This window comes from Fukomys damarensis, unplaced genomic scaffold (genome assembly GCF_012274545.1).
Source record: "Fukomys damarensis isolate Sample0158 unplaced genomic scaffold, DMR_v1.0_HiC HiC_scaffold_16, whole genome shotgun sequence".
Lineage (NCBI taxonomy): Eukaryota > Metazoa > Chordata > Mammalia > Rodentia > Bathyergidae > Fukomys > Fukomys damarensis.
In genome coordinates this window covers 15,137,423-15,158,881 of record NW_022900928.1, presented here as the reverse complement: position 1 = coordinate 15,158,881, position 21,459 = coordinate 15,137,423, and the positions used below count along the sequence as shown (strand labels likewise).

Here is a 21,459-nt window from a genome sequence, read left to right as displayed (position 1 = left end):
TTTTTTTTTTTTTTTTTTTTTTTTGGTACTGGGATCGAACTTGGGACCTTGCACTTGTGAGGCAGGCAGCGGAACCATTGAGCTAAATCCCTGGCCACTATTAGTTTTATTGAAGCACAGAGAAATTATGCAACTTGCCCAAAGTCACATGGCTATTAAGTGACAAACTCAGGGTATAAACCAGTTTGGTTTCAAAGTTTATACACTAACCACTACATTATATTACCCTTTGAGAAGTAATGCCTTTATTATGGATCAAATGAATAAATAGACATTTGTCTCAGAGAAGAATTTTTATTGTGTATATTAGTAAAAAGAATAGTAAGATTCATTTCCGTATATTGATGCATGTATATACCATATTTTGATTAATTTCACCCTCATTATTCCTCTCCCTTCTCTCCTTCCCTCATCCACTTCCTGATTGTTGAAGTCTACCTTCTAATTCTTGTCATCTCTCTTTATTTATTTAAAATTTATTTTTAGATTGCTTATATAAGAGAAAACACGCGGTATTTAACTTTCTGCCTTATTTCTGGCTTGTTTTGCTTAACATGATGGTCTCTAGTTTCATCCATTTTCCAGCAAATGATTTCTCTTTCCATATGGCTATGCCTCATTTATACACCATGTTTTCCTTTATCCAGTCATCTATTAGAGAAGAATTTAGTGCCCACGAAGATTAGTTGTTAGCTTAGAAACAGATTAGTTGCTTCAGAACTTCAGCTACTCAGTTTCAATTCAGAAACCCAATTATTTGGATATATATTTGAGGTTAGATTCGCAAAGGTACAAGGAAAAACACAACTTGGCAGTTCAGCACGTACCTTGACTGTCCCTTGTTTGGCAGAAATAAGTGCAGTACAGAGGACATGAGCTTTGATGTCAACCCGATTTTAGGAGCCCACCTTGCAAATTACTAGCTGTCTGACTTTAAGCGGGTTATGCTTGCAGCATAGGAACTATGTTCAAATTGTTTTTAGGCAATTCTCTTCTGTGAGGACATCGTGTGTTTTTCAGAAAGATTCCCATTTGACTGCTTTTATAGAATTATACATAACCTAGCCCATGGCCTTCTTTTCCATTTTGGAATATGCCTGATTTGTCTTCCAGGCATCAGATTCTGCCATCTGATAGCGTGTGACTATCGAGAAATGTGATTATTTTTCTTTCTTCTTTAATTTATCCTGTTTTTCTCATTTGAGATTGTATCTCAATTAACTATTTCCTTAGTTACTTATTGACTTAATGGAATCCAGCTTCATTGACATAATTTGTGAACTTTGCCTACCTCTAACATCTGTTTGAACCACAGCAGCTTGTCAAATTGCCCTGATATTTTTATTGCCTTTTTCATAATCACTGAAGCTTACTACCAATGGTCATTTCAAAATTTGTCAGTTATTTTAGTCTCTCAGTAGAGTTATCAAAATGTAACATGTTTCCTATACCAATTAAGCATACATATTTTGAAGCAGGTAACATTTCTGGGAGTATTATATGGAATTATCTAAATCACTAGCATCTAAAAACAGTCATTTGTGATCAGGACACAGAAGTAAATATTTCAGAATGACCTCAGCAAACCCCAATTCTCTAAAACTAGACTTCTGTTATATTACAGGACAATTTTTGTCAACTTGCTTTCATTTACTAATTTTCACATGGTCCTCCTATTCCAATGAACCAACATTCCTGTAGTCACTAACTGTTGATTCATAAATTCAGAAACTATCCTCTGAGGACTACTAAGTAATAAGGGCTGGCAGTGTAATGGATTTTGTGAGATATATGACATGCTCTAGGGTCCCTTATATGTAGGTAACACCATCTGTTGAAAAACATTATACTATTTCTCTTTTCTTTTCTTTTGTACTGGGATCAAACTCAGGACCATGCACTCGAGAGACAGGAGCAGTGCGACTGAGCTAAATCTCTAGCCCCTGTTTTTCTTTCCTCAAGTGTGTATACATGCTTTTGGGCAGACTCTGTAGATTTACATAAAGAGCTAAAAGAATACAGCAGGAAAAGAGGATAATTCTGGCTTAAGCTTTATTATGGCTAAGACTTCAAAAAGAGGTAACAATAAAGGAAAATGAACCAATAAAGAAAATCCTAAAGCAAAATAATGTTGTTAAATTTATTTAAATGTTTAAAATACATATAGTAGATTAATTTTTTCCCTTGGGTATATGAGAATCATATGAGAGAAAGGATAAGTTGTGAAATCATACAAACAAAATAGGGTGTCACAACTTCAAAGGGGTTGGGAATCACTGTCCTAGTTCTTCAGCAGTTTAAACACTGGATTACTAAGGCCCCGTTATATGTAATTTTTAGGCAATGATTACTGGCAGAAATTTGTCCCAAATAAGCAGAACCAGAAGGTTTTAATACAAATCATTTATTTTTATCTTAATAATCATGATAAGGCAACTACACAGCATCAGAACCTAGATGAGCATTTCCCATTTCACAAATAGAGGCACTGTAAGTTTTATAGTTCAACAATATTGGGTAAACACTTTTAATTCTTGTGTACCCAATAGCAAAGACAACAGTGATTTGCTTTCTGTTTGGTTACAAATACTAGTGTGTGTGTGTGTGTGTGTGTGTGTGTGTTCTCTGTGTATTAAAGGGTGGGGTTTTTTTTGCATTATAATGGCTAAAAAGCTCTACTTGAGTTCTTTCTAAAAAGCAACTACAACAGAAGAAAGAATAAACAGGATTTCCTCTATAACTAATATTGACTTAACTTTATAGGGTCCCAAGGCTGAATGATTCTGTTTATTCATGTAACAGATCCAGGCTATTGGCCCATTCAAATTCAACCTTCACAGTTCAGGCTGTACAGCCAGTTTAACTCTTGGCCTCTCAGGTGACCTGACTTACAAGGGTTATAGAAAAGGCCACAGCAGTTTTGAGATGTTGTGAAAGAAACTCAGGCTCTGGCCCACAGCCCAGTAGACTAGAGTCCCTCAGCAAAAGAGAGTTTCCACTGGTCACACTTGGGAATTATCCCTGGTCGCCTTTGTCTTAAACCATCTGGATGTCAAAAGTGCTAACAAGCAACTGACTCACTAGCAGAATAAATTCAATCTGGTGACTGTTTTGGAAGGTTCTACAACAAAAGAGATACTGCCAAGAAAGCAACAGCAATTTCCTAAGTTTTGAGGTCATCTAAGCCTACTTGTGAGATGGCATATTAATAACAGAGTGGAAGACTTGTCATGGTGGCTTAGCCTCTTTTAAGATGAAAGAACCCATGTTTAGATCTTGTTCAATGACCCCCTTCCTAGCTCTCTTAAAAGTAGCAAGTGTGAATTCCTGCTTAGTGACTTTGGAATTATTTCACAGCTCTGGCTGTGACAAGTGTTGGAAAGTTTTATGATACTTGGCAGTACCCTGAGAGTTATCATATTATTTAAAATGGGGTCACTAAGCTAATGCCAAATGACAGTGGCTTTGAATCCTCTCAAAGCACAGTATTGTGCAAGAAAAATAATATTTGCCCTAATGAAGACTAGAAATGTATGCGTGATCTGCATTATAGTCTTGTATTTTTGTGTACCTTTTCTTATAATGACCTATGCATGAGATAAAAAATGAGAATGTACTATTTATCTGTTTTTCTATAGAAACAGACATTTAGGTAGCAGAAAGTATCATTTTGTGAAATTATTAGTGAGCACAGATGCAATGACTTTATATGAAGCTTGGGTTTTATGTTATTATTGAAAGCATTTGTCAAGAATTTCAACTTTGAGATTATATGAAATGTTATTAAAAATAGCAGTCCTGTTGTGAATTGGCTCATGGTAACCACCTTTTTTGCCCATTAGGTTAAATGTCTTTCTTTCTTTCTTTCTTTCTTTCTTTCTTTCTCTTTCTTTCTTTCTTTCTTTCTTTCTTTCTTTCTTTCTTTCTTTTCTTTCTTTCTTTCTTTTTTCTTCCTTTTTTTTTTTTCTGGTACCAGGGATTGAACTTAGGACCTTGCACTTGCGAGGCAGATGTGGTGCCACTGAGCTACATCACTGGCCCTATAAGTAATTTTCTTTTCCTTTCCTCTCTGTTCCTCTTCTCCCTTCCCCTCCACAACCCTCTCTTCCCTTTTCCTGTCTTTTACTCTTCTCCCCTCCTCCTCCTTTTCTCCCTTCTCTCCCTCTCCATCAAGTTTGACTTACAGCAGTGTAGGGCTTCTCTAGCTTACATCTCCAAACGTTTACAAATTCCTCCCATAAATTATAGTTTCAAAAATTTCTACACTACACAGTCAGGTACAGTCACAGCAACAAGCCCACTTCTTTGGTAACAAAATCTATCTTAGCATTCACTAGAATAGAATTAATATGAAATATATGTAAAATTATACAAAGGGATTTATTAGGGAGGCTTACAGTGTCAGAGGCAGAAGAGTCCACAATGGCCATCTGCAGAATCAGAGGCTGAAGTATCCATAATGGTCCCAGTGCTGAAGTGACAGAGGATCCAGTAACATCTGAGCCAAAGAAGACAGCAGCTGCAGAACAAGAGAGATCAAGGCTGCAGCAACGGGTGATGGTCAAAGGCCTGAAAGTTCACTGTAGTCATACATGTGAGTCTGTGTTGGGAGGCTGAAGAAACTGGAGACCAATGACCAAAGACAAGAGTGAAGGCTGGAGTTCTTCTAAAATGAGGCACTTGTTTTTACTTTCTCTTTTTATTCTGTCCAAGCCATCAACCTATTGGTTGGTGTTACCCACAGCTAGAGAGGATCTTCCTTTCTCAATTTGCAGGCTTACATGCCAATCATCTACAGACACACCAAGAACTTCACTAATCTGCTGGGTGGTTCTTACTCTAGTCAAGTTAATCTATCATGATCATAATCTGCACCTTGTCAATTTGACAACAAGATACATCTCCTTAAACCATACCTAATCTCCAGATACAATGGTAGGTTCATAATTATGCCCAATGTGATACAAATGAAAACAAAATTCCCTCTTTAGAATAAAAGACAAAGTTTTTCTCTGAGTGATGCTTACTCTTTTCCTGACATTCTATAATTGGAATATTATAATGTAGATTTAATAATGCTTAAGTGCCAGTAACGCTATGTTACAAAGAAAGAAAACAAAGGTATCGCTTAATATATATGAATATATGAAAAATGATACTAAAAAAGAAAATAAAAAATCATGACAATTACAATCCTCATTTCTGTAAGTGGTTATGTGGTATTTATAACTACCTTTTTCTACTACCCATTCTGTACTCCCTTCCCCCTCATCAAGCACGTCAGATATGAACAGATAAGGACTGTGTGGACAGTCCACTGATAGAGTATATTTCCATGGCATCCTGCTGATTTTGTTCAGGGTGAACAAGAAGGGCCTAATATGCTAAAGGCTTTGATAAGACATAGTGTCCCAGAGGATTGGTGATAAATCCTATGGAGATTCAAGGATTTGAGAGGAGAATAGATTTTTAGGGACCCAGTGGTCAAAATCACAACAAGATATGCCTTTCTCAAAGTAAAAATAAAATTGATATAGTTTTCATTTGTTATCCCAAAAAGAGAATAATGTACCACGTAAGTCTCTGGTTTCTGGAAGCAACACATTCCAAACATACAAATCCTTCATATATCAAGTGACATGGAAAGCTGTCAGTTGTGAGTGAGCAGGTCTAGGCTACAATGCAGCTCTGCCACTTGGGCCATACAATAGAGCAGATTTTAAGGTATTGGAGGTTGTGGGAAAAGGTGCAGTGTTTTATGGTAACTCCCATTGGAAGAACAGCAATGCAGGCCCCTGTGATTGTGGTGCAAGGCCATGACATTTGCTGCATAGAATTGTGTCTTTTGAGGAATGGTCCTTGGTAAGCTACTGGGAGTGAGAGTCAATGGGTGGGGGCACATAGTGACTGTGGGTCTAAAATTGCACATTATAAGGTGGGATCTGTTGTATACGCCAAATCACTAAGTTGTATAGGCCTAGTGGTAGTCTGCTGTAATATGGAAAGACACACCTGGAACTGAGCCTGAGCAGGACAATGAAAACAGGAAAATGCATGAGCAAGTAGAGCATACTAGCATGTCCCTCACAACAATTCCCACAGCACCCTTCATCCTGTGGCCACACGGGGAGTTCTACTGACCAAGTGAAAGAGAAGGAAAGCCTCCATTTGGTCTTTGAGTGAGTCTATGCTATATGCAAGTACAAGCTAAAAATGGAGTATGGTTGCATTACAACCATATTCAAGGAAAGCCTTGAAAAACAATAGAGAAGAAAAATCCTCACAGTGAATGGAGTTGTGAAAAAGGCATCTAGTCATCAACATATTGTGGAATGAGAAGTGCCCCACTATTTACAGGCCTGCATAATGGCCAATTGCCTAGTGTCTGCTAAAGGACCTAGAATGAAAAGAATTACAAGATTGGAGACAGGAAGTTCTAGGATAAAGGCACGTAGATGAACAGGAATAGTTTTGTGACACACATTATGGCTCAACAAAAAACAACTACCATGAGAGAGAGGTGGATGAGTTTTTGAGTTTTGCATTTTTCTTGGAAACCTCATGGCATCAAGAAACTATTCCAGATGCTTTCACCATAATAAGCAGACTAGTTGATATAAACCAGCTTTTGTTGCTGTGGTTATCCTGGAATTGCTATGATCATCACATGAACAAGGTAGCTGTGGTGGCAGAAACAGGCTATTCATGGGCCTAGTAGTATGGACTTACCATTACCAAGGCTAAAGTAGCTTCAGCTGTTCCTGGATGTCCAGCCTGTCAGCAATAGAGACCAATGTTGATAAGACCACTAGCTATTTGGTGTAAGCTGACTACAAGAATTAGGGATTTGACCTGACAGAAATAGACATCTATTCTGGTTACAGACTTCTCTTTCCTGCTTACAATACAATTAGCTCCAAAATCCAAGGGCTTAAAAAAGGCCTGACCTCTGGGTATGGCATCTCACACAATATAACATCTGAACATGTGATCTACTTCACAGTGAAGGAAATGCAGGTTGAGTCCATGACCTCACGAGCACTAGCCATATCATATATAACATCATTTAGTAAAAGGTGAAAGATTTATATGATCTGAAGAGAAACCAGAGTATATATAACATCAAGTAGGAGCAGACAGTTTCAGAGACAACTGGAACAGTTATCTAAAGGCCATCACTTGTAGTGAAGAGTTCAGTATTTTTCATCTTCCATCAGCTGGCTGTGTAGAAACCCTTCTCCTTTGGCCCCGTTTTACCTGTAGGTACAAGCTTGGGAGAGGCATTGCTGCAATGGTAATAGCTGACATTGGGAATCTGAGCTAAGGCAGAGAACTCTACACGGTACCACGGCTCTAATGAGAACACAATGGTGGGCTGGGGATTTAGCTCAGTGGCATCACACCTGCCTGGTAAGTGCAAGGTCCTGAGTTTACTCCCTAATACAAAAACAAAAAGAAAAGAAAAGAAAAGAACAACAAAAACAACACAATGGCTACAGTGGGTGGAATTAGAGGAATGGCCCCACTCACCATTACTCCCATGAACCTTTGCTGGGGGACTATGTGCTTTTCACATTTGGAACTCTGGACTCTGGAGGGCTGAAGTTCCCCAGAGGGAATACACCTTTGCTAGGGATAAAACAAGTGCCTTCTTGAACCACAAGCTATGGATACCATCACAGCATTTTGGACTCCTGTGTCCAAAGACTGGGAGGCAAGAACAGTCGTATGGTAGCAGGGATAATCAACCCTCATTAGGAAGAGACAGTGCTATACCACAGAGCTAGCAACAAATGAATATGTGTATCTCTATATCTACTGTCTTAGAAATCTCCTCCTGATACTTCCTGGGTCCATCAGAACTATAAATAGACATGTGTAACAAGTCTTACTTGAAAGACTGCCAAGGGTTCATGCCCACAGGAAAGAAGCAAGTTTGGGTCACATAGGTAAGAAAACAGGACTTGCAAGGTGGTAGCTGAGGTTCAGGGGCATTAGAATGGATAACAGAATGGGAGAGAACGAGTATCAGTCACAGTCTTGAGCCTAACTGCAGCCTTGGGGTCTCTGGTTCATCTCACTAACTTGTTTCTCCTATGTTTTCCCTGTGAGGCCCATGGGAAAATCTGTCTCCTAAGACTGCAGAGAGCAGCATATCTGTCCAAAACAAGAAGCAACCATGAAAATGAAAATGTGCTGCTAAAATTTAATTTTGGGCTCTTAGCTTTTAGATCCATCTCTGTTTTGCCTTGGGCTTCTCCAGGGACAGCAGGGATACAGTAGGTTCATACCCATACAGCAGGGATTCCATTACTGGGACGAGAGACTCTTTAACAAGTCATTTTTGCCTGAAGATCCTGCACTGGCCGGGTTTAATGTTCCTTAGAACTATGCTGTAGTCTAGGGATCTTTCTCCCTAATTCTCTTTGCTTCCCACTCTTTCACTAGCATCAGAATTGCATCACAGTCTCTTGGCACTTTCTCTGGCTATCTTCCCTCTAGCCTTCCCCGGGACTTTTCCCTTCATCAGTCTCTTGCCTATCTAATTCTGTCTTGACACCTGTGTCTCAGAGGACTCAGGCTAACAATGCTACTGGAGAAATGAGACTTTAGCCAGTAAGAAAATGGTGGAAGAAGACAGACTCGAAGTCTGCTTTCCTGTATTGGATCTCTATAAATTTCTTATGCAATACTGACATTATTTTCTGTAAAAGCCAACTTTAAAATTCTTTATTTTTACTGACCTAAATAGAAAGTGCTAGCAAAAGAAAAGAAAATTGAAGTAAAGAAATCAGTTTCTCTTTCTTTAACTGCTCTTTTCTCTTTACAGTTTTTATCATTACTTAAGTTGTACTCACTTGGGCAGTCTGGCATTTTGTGAATTTTTATCACTTGGCATTTGAGAAAAATTATTCCACTATTAGAAAACCACTTAAAAGTGCCCTAAAGGATCAAAAGCATAATCTTAATCCATATAAATGGAAACAGTTTGTTACTGCCTCTTAAATTGTTTAAGAAACCAACTTAACATTAGGAATCTTGCACAATATTCAGAGCTCATCTTTGCTATTGACATTTGGGCACATCTCTTGAGTTCCTGAATCATATCTTACTTAGCTAGAAAATAGAAGTAAAAGTATTTATTTTCTACAGATAAAGAGAGGCATTTCCACAGATGCATATGTGTGTATGTGATACAGGAAGAATAAGCTTAATATTTGGGATCACAAATAAAAAGCTGAACTCAGCTCTACAACTTCTGAGAAACCTACTGGCTTATTGCATTTTAGTTACCTCATAGGCCATTACAAAGTTCAAATACAGTACAGCATGTGAAAGGCTTTATAAATTATAAAAAGCCACAGAGATGTAACCTTTTATGACAGTGATGATCTTGTTTAGAATAATGCTTGATGTATGACATATATACATGAGAAGCAGGAAGTTAATTTAGCTCACATTATTAGTTTATTAGGGCTGCCATCACAAAATACAATAAACAGGTGAGTTTAAACAACAAAAACTAATTTTCTCATATTTCTGGATGCTGGAAATCCAAGAGCAAGGCATCAGCAGGTTTATTTTCTTCTGAGGCCTCTCTCCATGGCTTGAAGATGGTTTTTTCTCTGGCTATGTGTGTCCCTGGTCTCTTCCTCTTACAAGGTTATCAGTCATACTGGATTGAGGCCCTACTATGATGACCTAATTTAACCTTATATTCCCTCTTTTAACAGTCCTACTTCTAAATACAACAAATTCGCTATAATAGCTACAATGAATCAGTTGGAGGAATACAGTTCAGTCCATAGTGCTCATCCTTAAGTAGGTATAATCCTATTCTAGGTCTTGTTCAAAACTGTGTTGGTTTACCTCGGGATAAATGTAGCTCCTGGACCTCCTGCATCAGTGCTACAGGAAATGCTTGGTAGAAATGCAGATTCCTCAGTCCCATCTTAGGTTTACTGATCAAGAATCTTTGGGGTTCAGCAATCTGCATTCTTTCCCATTTGGGAACAAGTAATAAATTGGCTGATTCTTGTGTACCAAAGTTTAGTAATTACTGATGCAATGAAAAGCACACAGGAGCTCTGGAGTCACAGGGTCTGGGTTCCAATTCTGGGCCCACCAATTACTACACATGCAGTCTTTGTCAAATTACTTAATCTCTTTGTGCCTAAATTTTCCCACATGTAAAGTGAAATTACTGGTACCTGTACATTGTTGTGAGAATTAGAGAGCTTTATGTTCTGATGAAACAATGGTCCCATGAACACTTTCATTTTGATGAATTTGTTACAATGCCACCCCCTTTTACTTTTAAATACTACTCATTCTTTAAGACAGATTTGAAATCCATCCTACTCGATATTTTTCCTTGATCCTCAGTGCAACCTGGCTATTTCTTAGGACATACTTTTTTTTTTTTTTTTTTTTTTTTTTTTGAGACAGGGTCTCACTACGTAGTTGAGACTGACCTGGAACTCACTATGTAGCCCAGGCTGGTCTTGAACTCACAGTGATCCTCCTGCCTCACCCTCCCAAGTGCTGGGATTACAGGCATGCGCCACCATGCCTGACAGGATATTCTGTTTTCTATTACAGCTATTTATCTATGTCCTGTTCTCCACTGACTGCTTACATCCCATCCCAATACTCACACACACATGTGACACACACATGCATGCAACACAAATTGCCTAAGGGTGTCTAGCACAATAGCATCTAAATCAATAAACATTTGCAGATTGGAGACAAAGGGGATCTGTTTTTTCAAAGTGAAGCCCATCTTTGTAAAGTTCAGGCTTTCTGTCTCACGATACAAGAATAGGTCATGACTTAGGCGTCAGTAGGATACCGGAAAGTTTGGAACAGAACTTTGACAAATGTGAATGCACGCAGGGAATAAAGTTAACATTTTTCTCCACTCATATCTCAATAAGCAGAGAGCAGCATAGCCATTAGTTCTTACTATGAGCGTGTGGCTGAAGAAAATGCCTGAAAAGTAGCTCTAGAATGGTGTGGGAAAACCTATGGAATGCATGCTGCAGCAGGTTGTTTGTTACTATGGAAAGCTCTAAAAGGTTCACCATCGCTGCTTTAGAAGAAAGAGCTAGAGAGCAAGACTAATGAAGGATGAAGGAATTTCAATTGTTAGAGGAACTTGGAACCCATAGTTTATTTTGAAAGTATTTTTTAGTAAGGATTTAGTCAGGCTCATGCCTATGAATGTTTGAAAATGTCTGTTTTATAGCACAATAAAACCTCATGGTTTCCTGGTTGGCTGGTATTTGTTTAAAGAGAGTGGGTTGCTGGTCCGGATAACATTTGAGATGTTATAACAGGGAAAATCTGTGTAAATGTTTTCACCTGTAAAAAGGAGGGTCGCTAAGGAATAAAATCATCTATGCCCACAAGGTTTATTGGTTAAAAGCCCATAGTTTTGATTTGTTTAAAGTCTTGTTCATATTAGAGTGGATGTTAGTCATCCTTTCAAATATGATTACACGTCCCCAAAATACAGTATAAAGCCTTGAACTTATATAAGGCTCTTGTTATTTTTCAGTTTGCACTTACATTTAATATAGTTACCAAAGCACCAAACTATGCTAGAGAGTTGTCACTGGGAAAAATCCAAGCATAATTCTAGTGAAGATTGATGTTAGGTTAAGAACTGAAGCACTGCAGTTAATCCTAGTTATTTAGCAAGAAAAGGATATAAAATACTCTTAGTTTTGTCTGAATTATCTGACCAAACATTAAGAAATATTTTAAATATACAGTTTATATTTAGCTTTTAATTAGATATCTAGTTGGTTATTTACTATTTCCAGTGCTGGGAAAATATGTAGTGACTTTAAACAAAGAATATTGAACAAGACCATTTAAATGATCTTACCACCTGAATCTTCAAAATAAAGAGGTTTAACTGACTTCAAAGGGGCATAAGACAAAAATATTAGACTCAGATGATCTTTGAAGTTGGGTAGCTGTTCAATTTAAAACAAAGCCTCCACAGTTTTCAATAGTTAAAACTTGGAAACAGCCCATTTGTCCATCAGTTGGAGACTGGATAAAGAAGATGTGGTTTTTCTATAAAATGGAGTACTACTCAGCCATAAAAATGAGAAACTAGAGTCATTCATAGGAAAATGGATGCATATTGAGGTCGCACTCTTAAGTGAAATAAATAAGTCACACATGTGTAAATACAAAATAGTTTCTCTGGTGTGAAAAACTATAATGGTATATAAGATCCTAATGATATAATTGACAATGTGAAATAGGAAGAAAAGGGCTAAAGGTGTAGGGGAATTGGGAAGAGTATTGGCAAGGAAATAAGGGAAAAGAAAAAAACATGAGAAAATGAAAAAATGGAAATAAAGTTTTTGTAAATAGGGAAGGGAGGAGGGGGTGAAGGGAGGGCAGGGTATGGGGAAAAATGAGAAGCAAGATCTGTCAAGTAAAGGTACAAGTTCCCAGTGATGAATGTAACTGTACTGTATACCTAAAATGTACGAATAAACTTAATGAGGAAAAAAAAAGCCTCCCTCAGCTGTTAGATATTTCCATTTGTGTCTGCATTTATAGAATCTACAATCTCACTATTATATTATGTAGGATGTCACTGTGAATACAAAGAAAGTATTAGTTTATAAAATTTGTTAATAAAGACATAGAAAAACTACTGATACACATTAAGGGAGATCTATCATTAAAATTTTTTTGTACAGGAGAAAAATGGGTGTGTGTGAACTTACTATTGTGTCAATAAGCTATTTAAATTATGCTTTTTAAATCTTAAACTAATAAAAATAATGACAAAGCTAAAGGTAAAGTGTTTTCTTGACTAACTTTCTAGAGTTAAACCTATTTATTAATGTCAACATAAAGTATTAAGTGTTGCATAAATATTAATTCATTCCTCAGCCCACTGCAATCTGGCTTTATTTCCTACTATGGTAACTACTCTACATAAGGCCACTAATGACTTTCTGTGGATACTTCCTGTCCTCCTCCTTTTAGAATATGGTATTTTTTGGTTTTATCCCCTTCTAGAAACTTTTCTCATTTTGGTTTGTGACCACTCCTGCCTGCTTCTCTTTTAAGCTCTGCTACTTGTTTTCTTTCTTTTTCTTTTCTTTTTTTTGGTACCAGGGATCAAACTCTGGTCCTTGTGCTTGTGAGGCAGGTGGAAGAGCCACTGAGCTAAACCCCTGGCCCTGTTTTCTTTCTTTCTTTTAGTGAATGTTTGCAATACAGAAGAGTGGTGTTTGTTTTCGGGAAGTGGCGCATACATATAACACATCTAGATCAGTTAAAATCCCTTATTCCCTCTCTCCCTTTGCTACTCTTTATAGTCATTTTTTGAGCAATTCTTTTGCTCCTTGTCTCTTATATGTGGATATTCCTCAGAGTTTAAAAACTGATTCTTTTTACTTGTCTTTATATATAGGGATCTCTCCTTTTCTCCCCACATTCCATTTCTACCTGTCTACTCTAGGCTTCCAATCTTTATCTCTAGCCCAGTTAATGATGATATGTAGCCATTCCATCAAATTAATGTATTAAACATTTTTTCCTTTGATAGCAATTGACGTAGAGGTATTAAACTCTTTGATCATTTCATCATCTGTGATGAACGAGAGCTGCTAACTTATTTATTTGATTATGAAGTTTGGAAGTCGAAGACTTAGTGGAATGAAATAGTACTCAAAGTGATACTATCAATGAAAGATAACAGGAAATAGGGAGATAGGTCTTTGGCCAAAGGGGACCAAGAGATGGAGGAATGTAGGAAGGAGTGAAGAAGGGAATGAAAGAAAGAATTAAGGTGTGTTAAAAATAATTAAGGTGTTGGCCTGCCTCGCAAGTGCAAGGACCCGAGTTCGATCCCCGGTACCCCCCCAAAAATAATTAAAGGTGTGTTAAAAAATAATTAAGGTGTGTTATGTATATGTACCAATCCCCCACAAGGAATGTATTCATTATGTACTGCGAACATGAACCAATAAAAAAATCACTGAAAGCCTCGAGAGTCAAACAGATGAACAGTCTGAAGATCTTCTTGGAAAAACTCAGAATTAATAGAATACTGGAAAGTCTTGCAGGGGTGGGGGAGGGTCAGGGGGCAGAGTAAATGTAAGAAAAATAAACTAATTTACATTTACTGAGCATCTACTCATTGTTAGCTACTTTACACATGTGATTTCATCTATAATAATAACCCTAACATCTGGCTACTGGTATCTCCATTTCGTAGATGAGGTAGGTAATACGAGACATGGAATAACTTAAAAGGTCATGCAGCTATAAATTAGTCACCAGATCAGAGTAATGCTAAAGTTTCTTTCCTTCACATCATGCTGCTTTCCCTTTCCAATAATATTCCCAGAGCTGCTGTGCTGCTGTGTGCTGCTCAGTAACACTCACAAAGACACATTATTTGCAATGATCATATGTAGGTGGCTTACATAGCAGTTCAGAGTAATATTAACTACACTTTTAGTTCCAATCTTTCCCCATTAAAATTATTAACGAACAGAAGTCTCTCATTTTGATAATGCTAGATAATGAATTGGATGAATTCTCTTGAGCTCCTCTTGCAAAATAATATGTGTACACTTTAAGTAACTTTATTGGATAAAACACATTTATAAGTTTTTCTTTGGTGTGCCCTGCTGCTGGCTCCGTTTGGACTCCAGAAAAGACTGCCCTCTGGGGTAATAGGCAGTTTGCTCTTGCTGCCTCTTGTAGATTGTTCAGCCTGGCAGTTTGTCACCATCCTGGGCAAGTATCCAGCTTGTGGTAGTGAGGTGGTTTTGAGGCAGAACTCCACAATTAACCACAAGTTCAGTGTCAACGGTACGCTGCCACCATTATGGCTGTGACCCTTCAGATCTCCTGGGATAGCCAGAGCTGAAGAAACTACTGCTTGTCTAAGGAGGGAGCAGGGAAACTTGGAAAGAGTCTGCTTTGCTGTTTATTGTTCAAGGTTCAGGTTTTAGGGTTAAAACGAAAAATCCAGGAAATTTCAGATTAATAAGTTATAGATTTAGGACTTCTATCCATTGTTATATTTTTAAAAATCTATTACCGAGTTTGTGTGGCACAGATAAAATTGTTCCTCTGAAAACTAGAAACTGAAAAGAGAAATTCTTAAAGTACTGAATATATTCTTTCATAGCAAAAGAAATTCAGGTACTATGGCTTGAATTAAAATTAAAAAAAATCAGCCACTTATTTTATGTTGGCAAATGAATCAATCACACACATGTGCATATGTTTTGTAAATCTAAGAAAAAGTGTTCTTATACTGATTTTTGTGAAAATGGATGTTAAATATATTTTTCAACAACCAGAAACCTTTTTTCTATTAAATTATATTTTAAATTTCCTATTAAAAGTCATTGACTGATAAAGAAGAAATGAACAGAAAAACTCAAAGGATGTGCAAATAAAAGTCTGATTAAAATGATCTTGAGAAATACACATATACTTGACATTTTTTGAGCACTTGCCATAAGCCAGTGATGTCGAACTTTTTAGAGCTTTCAATGATACAAACAGCCTGTGGCGGCATGCGTGCCATAGGTTCACCATCGCTGCCATAGGCTGAATACTGTTCTAGGCAGGAAGATCAAGCAAAAACTGAGTAAGACAGAATTCCTGTGCTTGAGGGGTCTACTGCAGAAGTAGCCGTGTAAATAAACATACATGATAACAACACAAATCTTTATATTACAAATAGTATCACTAAGCTCCAGGTCCATATTGGGGTCATGCCATCTCTCTAGCCCCCTCATACCTTATTCTTTTACCCTTTGCCCTCTTTTACTTTATAGGATGCTTGGAGATATCCAAATGCACCAGGGCTGCACACCTCCAGATTTTTGCACTTGTTTACTTCCTCTGCTCATGTTCTCTTTTCTCCATATATTTAGGTAACTTCTATTTTTTTCTTTTCAGTACCAAGAATCACTTGCTCCACCTTACCCAGAGCACTGCTTCTTACCCACTAGGTCTAAGGAAGGTGCTTCTTCTCTGAGCTCCCAGAGTACACTGAGCCTATTTATGTCTCTGTCCCAGCTCCTATTACACTCTGTTTAGTGGTCTTTTTATTCTTCTACTTCCATTTGCCCATGGAACTACCTGTGTCATTGTATCTTTGTCATCTATCAGTGTTAACACAACGCCAGGCTCTTAATAAATGCTGAATAAATGAAAGTATTCATTAAGGGAGACATTAACTGTGGGTGGAAAGGGGTGGTATAGAGGAAGTAAAAGAATTAAGGGAATTAAAGATAGGACTGGAAAAGAGGGGAGAGATGTAGGAAGACAGTAACCTGGACAAACACTGGGGGAGAAGGAACACAGTAAGGGTGAGAACTGGAACTAATAGAGGAGAAACAAATAATGAAAATGTGATGCACAAACACACAGTAGGGACATTCTGGAAAATAATTATTTTATTTTTTAATAGCCCTGAAGTTCTGTCCCCAACAGATATTTTGTGTATTTTCTTTCATAGACTATATGCATGTTCCCTATTTCCTATCTAAAGCTGTAGCTCTGCAGAAATATTGACAGAACATTTTACAGTTGTTTTTAATGTTCTAAGTAGTATCCAGCCTGGTGTTCTGCAAATAGTGGGCCCTCACTAAGTACTTGAGAGGAACTAAAGACTGGGTAAAAGGGAGCCTCTCATTCTGAGTTGGGGCTTAGATGGCAGGAAATTATGTTTTATTTTTTATTTTTTTGTAGTGGGGATCAAACTAGGGTCCTTGCACTTGCGAGGCAGGCAGCAGAACTGAGGTAAATCCCCAGCAGGAAATTATGCTTTGTAACATACGTGGGAAGCAGAGTTGCCACTGCACATCGAAAACAGAATTGTCCTTTCTTGATGACAGCTGACTAGGAGAAAGAAAACCTAGTATGTTTTTATTTTCCAATGTAAATGTTAATTTTTTATTCTTCTAAAACCATACAAGATTTTCATGTAATTTAAGGAAAGACTAGTATTACAAATTTGTTTTGTTTCATTTTTTTTTTTGGTACCGGGGATCAGAACTCGGGTCCTTGCACTTGCGAGGCAGGCCACCGAACCGCTGAGCTAAATCCCCAGCGCTAGTTTTACAAATTTGTAATCTCAATGAAACTGATTAGCTTACTGACTTTTTCTGAATGTTTGATATTTAAAAATTTAATGCCCCTTTCTATCTTTATCCATGAGAAATTAGGACTGTTATAATCAATGACGTTTGGAAAGTTATATTTAGAAAGAGTACTCAGTTATTCTAGGCACTTTCCCAAATGTAATTTAAATACATTTTTTGTGGTTTATTTCAGAGGGTTTAATTTGAGGCAGGGATTTGAAAGAAGGGTTTGTTGAGAATAGAAGGTGCCAGAGACACGTGCAATCGTCAGGTTCTGGGTCTGGATACCTCCACTTAAACAAGAGTAGTCTGCTTTTATTTGTGTAACATTTCTTTTGAGAAATGTTTGAAAAACCATAGTTGAAAGGTGACAATATAGAGTAGGAATAATAATGATAAGTTCTAGCTGGGCATTGTGGTACACACCTGTAGTTCCAGCACTCGGGAAGCTGAGGCAGGAGGATCACAGAGAGTTTGAGGCAAGCCTGGGCTACATAGTGAATTTAGAGCCAGCCTGAACTACAAAGGGAGACACTGCCTCAAAAAAACAAAACAAAACAAAGCAAAAAAACAAAACAAAGTTCTTAAAGAACTGGTCATTATTACCCTCCTCTTTCCACTTGTCCTTAGCAAATCTTTAGAGGCTGCTCCTCATAAATCATCCTGAGTTTAGATCTCCAGACGTCTGATTATGTGATTTTTGTTACACAAGCAATAATGAATACAGAGATTCTAATACCTCATCTAACTTTCTGTTCTATCCCTTCCCATTTGTATTCAATGATAAAACCATAATAAAGTAACCAGAGGTACAGCTGGCAGACTCATTTTAAAATATGATTCTGGAATTTCTGGGAATATTGCTCAGAAATGTATTTTTTTTTTACCTCTGAACTTTAGAGTTAGGAAATAATCTGTCTTAAAGGTTAAAGGCACAAGACATGGGAATGGAGAGTAACACTTGGTAGAAGTTAGAAGGGTGGAGGGAAGTGGGAATGAAACATAGGACAAGACTCTGTTATTCTTTGGCTTCTCTGTGGATGAAGTCTCAAGGTGAGGACAGGAAATTTATGGAGAGGGCAATTTCCAATGTACCAATGATCACCAGAGGTCCCAGATGAGCCCAGTAACAGGATGTCCTAAGTGGTGCTTTTAAAGACAGGTGGGAGGCAGGTGTCATCTACAAGCTGTTAGTGATAAGGAGGTCCTCAGGCACTAAATTAGTGTTTAAGGGCAGAGTGTTGGGCCATGAGACTGAAAAGATCTAGGCAGGGTTCTTCCATAGTTAGTTGGGGCATCAGTGGCTTACTGGTGTGGGTACACATAAAGAGGAACAAAACAAATTCCCACACCTCAAATGATCACACAGGGCAACTCTGGGTCTTTGGAACTTGAGGACCAGGATACACAAGGGTTTGCACTGCACCAGAATGACTTGGGAAATAGGTAGTGAGCACCAGGATCCATTTCATGGATGACCAAACTGGAAGAGTGAAAAGGCCCACTAGAAAGTGAAATGATCATGGGTCAGGATGTGAGGGAAAGCAGTAAGGTAAAATGAAGCTAGAACAGAGTGCTGAGAAAAGTGAAAATTACGCTGGGATATTAGATTTTTTGTCACAACACATAATTGTCATAAATTCTTGAACCTAAAGACAAGAGCTAAGTAAATCGATTGGTTAAGTTTAGCAGAATAATTAAATAATTTGATCTGTAAGAAATGCAGTCTAGTAATAATCTTTGACAAAGACTGTAAACACAGTGGAGTTGCTATAAACATAGCTAGCTCATTCTTTTTGTGCATATTTTAGTTAAGTAACCTCTGATGGTCTTTGGCCATGTTCTTACATTTTATTTTAGACTACACACAGGTGCTGGGTAGGTGTTAAGAGGCATGCAGTCCAATTCTGGGTTATTGAGATTTGGGCTTTAGCCCTGTGAAGATCATGGTGACTACTGAAAGAAGGCTTCAGAATTGAGAAATAGTTAGATTCATTCATAGGAAAATGGATACATATTGAGGTTATACTCCTAAGTGAAATAAATAAGTCACACATGTGTAAATACTGAATAGTTTCTCTGGTGTGAAAAACTATAATAGTACATAAGATCCTAGTGAGGTAACTGACAATGTGAAATAGGAATAGGGCTAAAGGTGTAGGGAAAGTGGGAAGGGTAGGGGAAAGGTAATAAGGGAAAAGAAAAAAATAGGAGAAAATGAAAAAATGGAAATAAAGTGTCTATAAATGGGGAGGGGAGGAAGGGGTGAAGGGAGGGCAGGGACAAGGGGAAAAAATGAGAACCAAGATCTGTCATGTAAAGGTACAAGATCCCAATAATGAATGTAACTGTACTGTATACCTAAAATGTACCAATAAACTCAATGAGGAAAAAAAAGAATTGAGAAATAATTTTATGAAGAGTGCATGAAATTTTATTTTTCCAGAGAACAGTCCTTTAATACAAATCTGTTTTTTATTTTTTTCTGGTACCAGATTGACCTCAGGACCTTGTGCTTAAAAGGCAGGCATGGCGCCACTGAGCTAAACCCCTGGCTCAAACCCCTTTATTTTTACTTGTCAATACGGAGAGTTTGGTTTAGTTGGGTGGCACAAATAATTCAAAGGTTTCTCTTGGTAGTCTGAAAGTACCTGAAGACGTTTATGTGTTTTGGCATATAGGAATTATAGACTTTTAAGAGCAGGAGGATTTTAAGTCATCTAAATCAGGTTGCTTCATTTTACAGTTGAGAAGAAAGGAGCCTGTAAACATGATTTGCTTAATGTCAAGGTACAAATGTCTAGGCTAGAACCAAAACTCAAGAAACTGGATTTCTAGTTCACTACTCTTTCCAGTACCATTCCTGTCCTAGCCTATCTTATCTCACATGACAACTTCAGGTTAAGAAAAAAAGAAAAAAAATTCTTGGGCTGGGGATTTAGCTCAGTGGTGCTGCTGCCTGCTTCACAAGTGCAAGGCTCTGAGTTCTATCCCCCCCACCCCGTACCAAAAAAATTCAGCAAAAAAAACTTTGATCTTAACTTTCCAATCAATAAATTATTTACTAAAGGAACTAAATAATGGACATTTTAGTTATGCTAGTGCTAGTTTTGTTATGTCCGTTGAAACTCCAAATTTATCAGTTCAGTTTCCTACTTTAATCTTCACCTGGTGGTGATTAAGTTCTATGCATAGATTTTAAAAAACGTATTTACTGAGTTTGCTGAAATGAGGGTTTTTTTCCCCCCTTTTCAATTTTCTGGTAGAAAAAAAGACCTAATGATTTTTTTTTGTTTGTTTTTTAGGACAGGCAGTTAGGTAGTTCTTAGAAAATCTGATTAAATATTTTTCTTTTATAAAATACAGAGAAAAAGAAAGAATTTTGTCATCTTGGTCTAATTCTTACTCTAATTCTGCAGTAATTTCTGCTATGCATTTGAATGATGTCCATATACAAAAACGGTCTGGTTTAGAGCATGACTGTGGGCAGAGATTAATTGGTGAAAAATAGGCCCGTTTGTGGGATTTACCACACAGTAAGATTTCTCATCTTCTTGGAAAAATGTGGAATTAAGCTCTTTGAGAAATGCAGGCCTCTCAGGAGGCTGAAGGGTGAGGGATACAGCTCACTCTCTAAGGCAGTTGTGATTGGTTAGATCCCAGAGCAATCCTTTGGTACAACAAAGTTCTTTTCTTCCCACTTTCAAGCCCATGTTTCCCAATGTCGCTGGTTTCACCAGTACTTCTGAGACAGTATCTTATTTGGCTTCTTTGAAGGCCCGTTGATCTAAACTGGGAAGTGGTCTAGGTGAGGACCACTGGGACTCCCTCCCACGGCCCCTCTCTAGAACGTGCTGTTACAGTGAAAAAGCCTTCTATTTGGAGAGTACATTTGCGACAGCAAATCTAGCTGTGCCTGAGGACACATGATGCGAGCCAGTGCTTATGTATGGCAAAGGGGCAAAGTAGACCAGACCTTAGTTCCAACTGCAAATGGTTCCTCAGACATGGATGCTCCAGGGTTCTCAGCCACAATAAAGGTCCCAGGACTGCTAGGTAGCCCCAGAATTCACACTGAGGCCAGACCTGGGCTCAGCAATGAGGGTTTCTTCATCCTGGCTTCATGGTCACTGCTTCCTGGGTCACAGCTCTGCTCATACAGTCCCCGGGCCCAACCTGAAGCAGCCTGAGGTTAGAGGCGGCCCAGTCCCCCACTCCCCCCACCCTGCCACTCCCAGCTCAGTTATCCCCATGGGGCACACCCCTTGGGGACCACAAACACATTCTCTCCCCAGGCCCCAGGAGG

At 38.1% G+C, this 21,459-nt stretch overlaps 1 protein-coding gene and 1 long non-coding RNA gene across 2 annotated transcripts in view; one reads left to right on the top strand and one right to left on the bottom strand.

The window, feature by feature from the left end:
• The window catches only part of LOC104856069, a 38,875-nt gene extending 34,361 nt beyond the window's left edge, over positions 1-4,514 (bottom strand). The window contains exon 1 of the long non-coding RNA XR_778551.1: positions 4,398-4,514. This is a non-coding gene — a long non-coding RNA (uncharacterized LOC104856069). The remainder of the gene's footprint in view (positions 1-4,397) is intronic.
• A 16,737-nt stretch (positions 4,515-21,251) lies between these two features.
• Pde3b (phosphodiesterase 3B) overlaps positions 21,252-21,459 on the top strand; it is a 143,801-nt gene continuing 143,593 nt past the window's right edge. The window contains exon 1 of the mRNA XM_019206193.1: positions 21,252-21,344. Within this exon, the coding sequence (XP_019061738.1) occupies positions 21,252-21,344 (93 nt within the window). The remainder of the gene's footprint in view (positions 21,345-21,459) is intronic.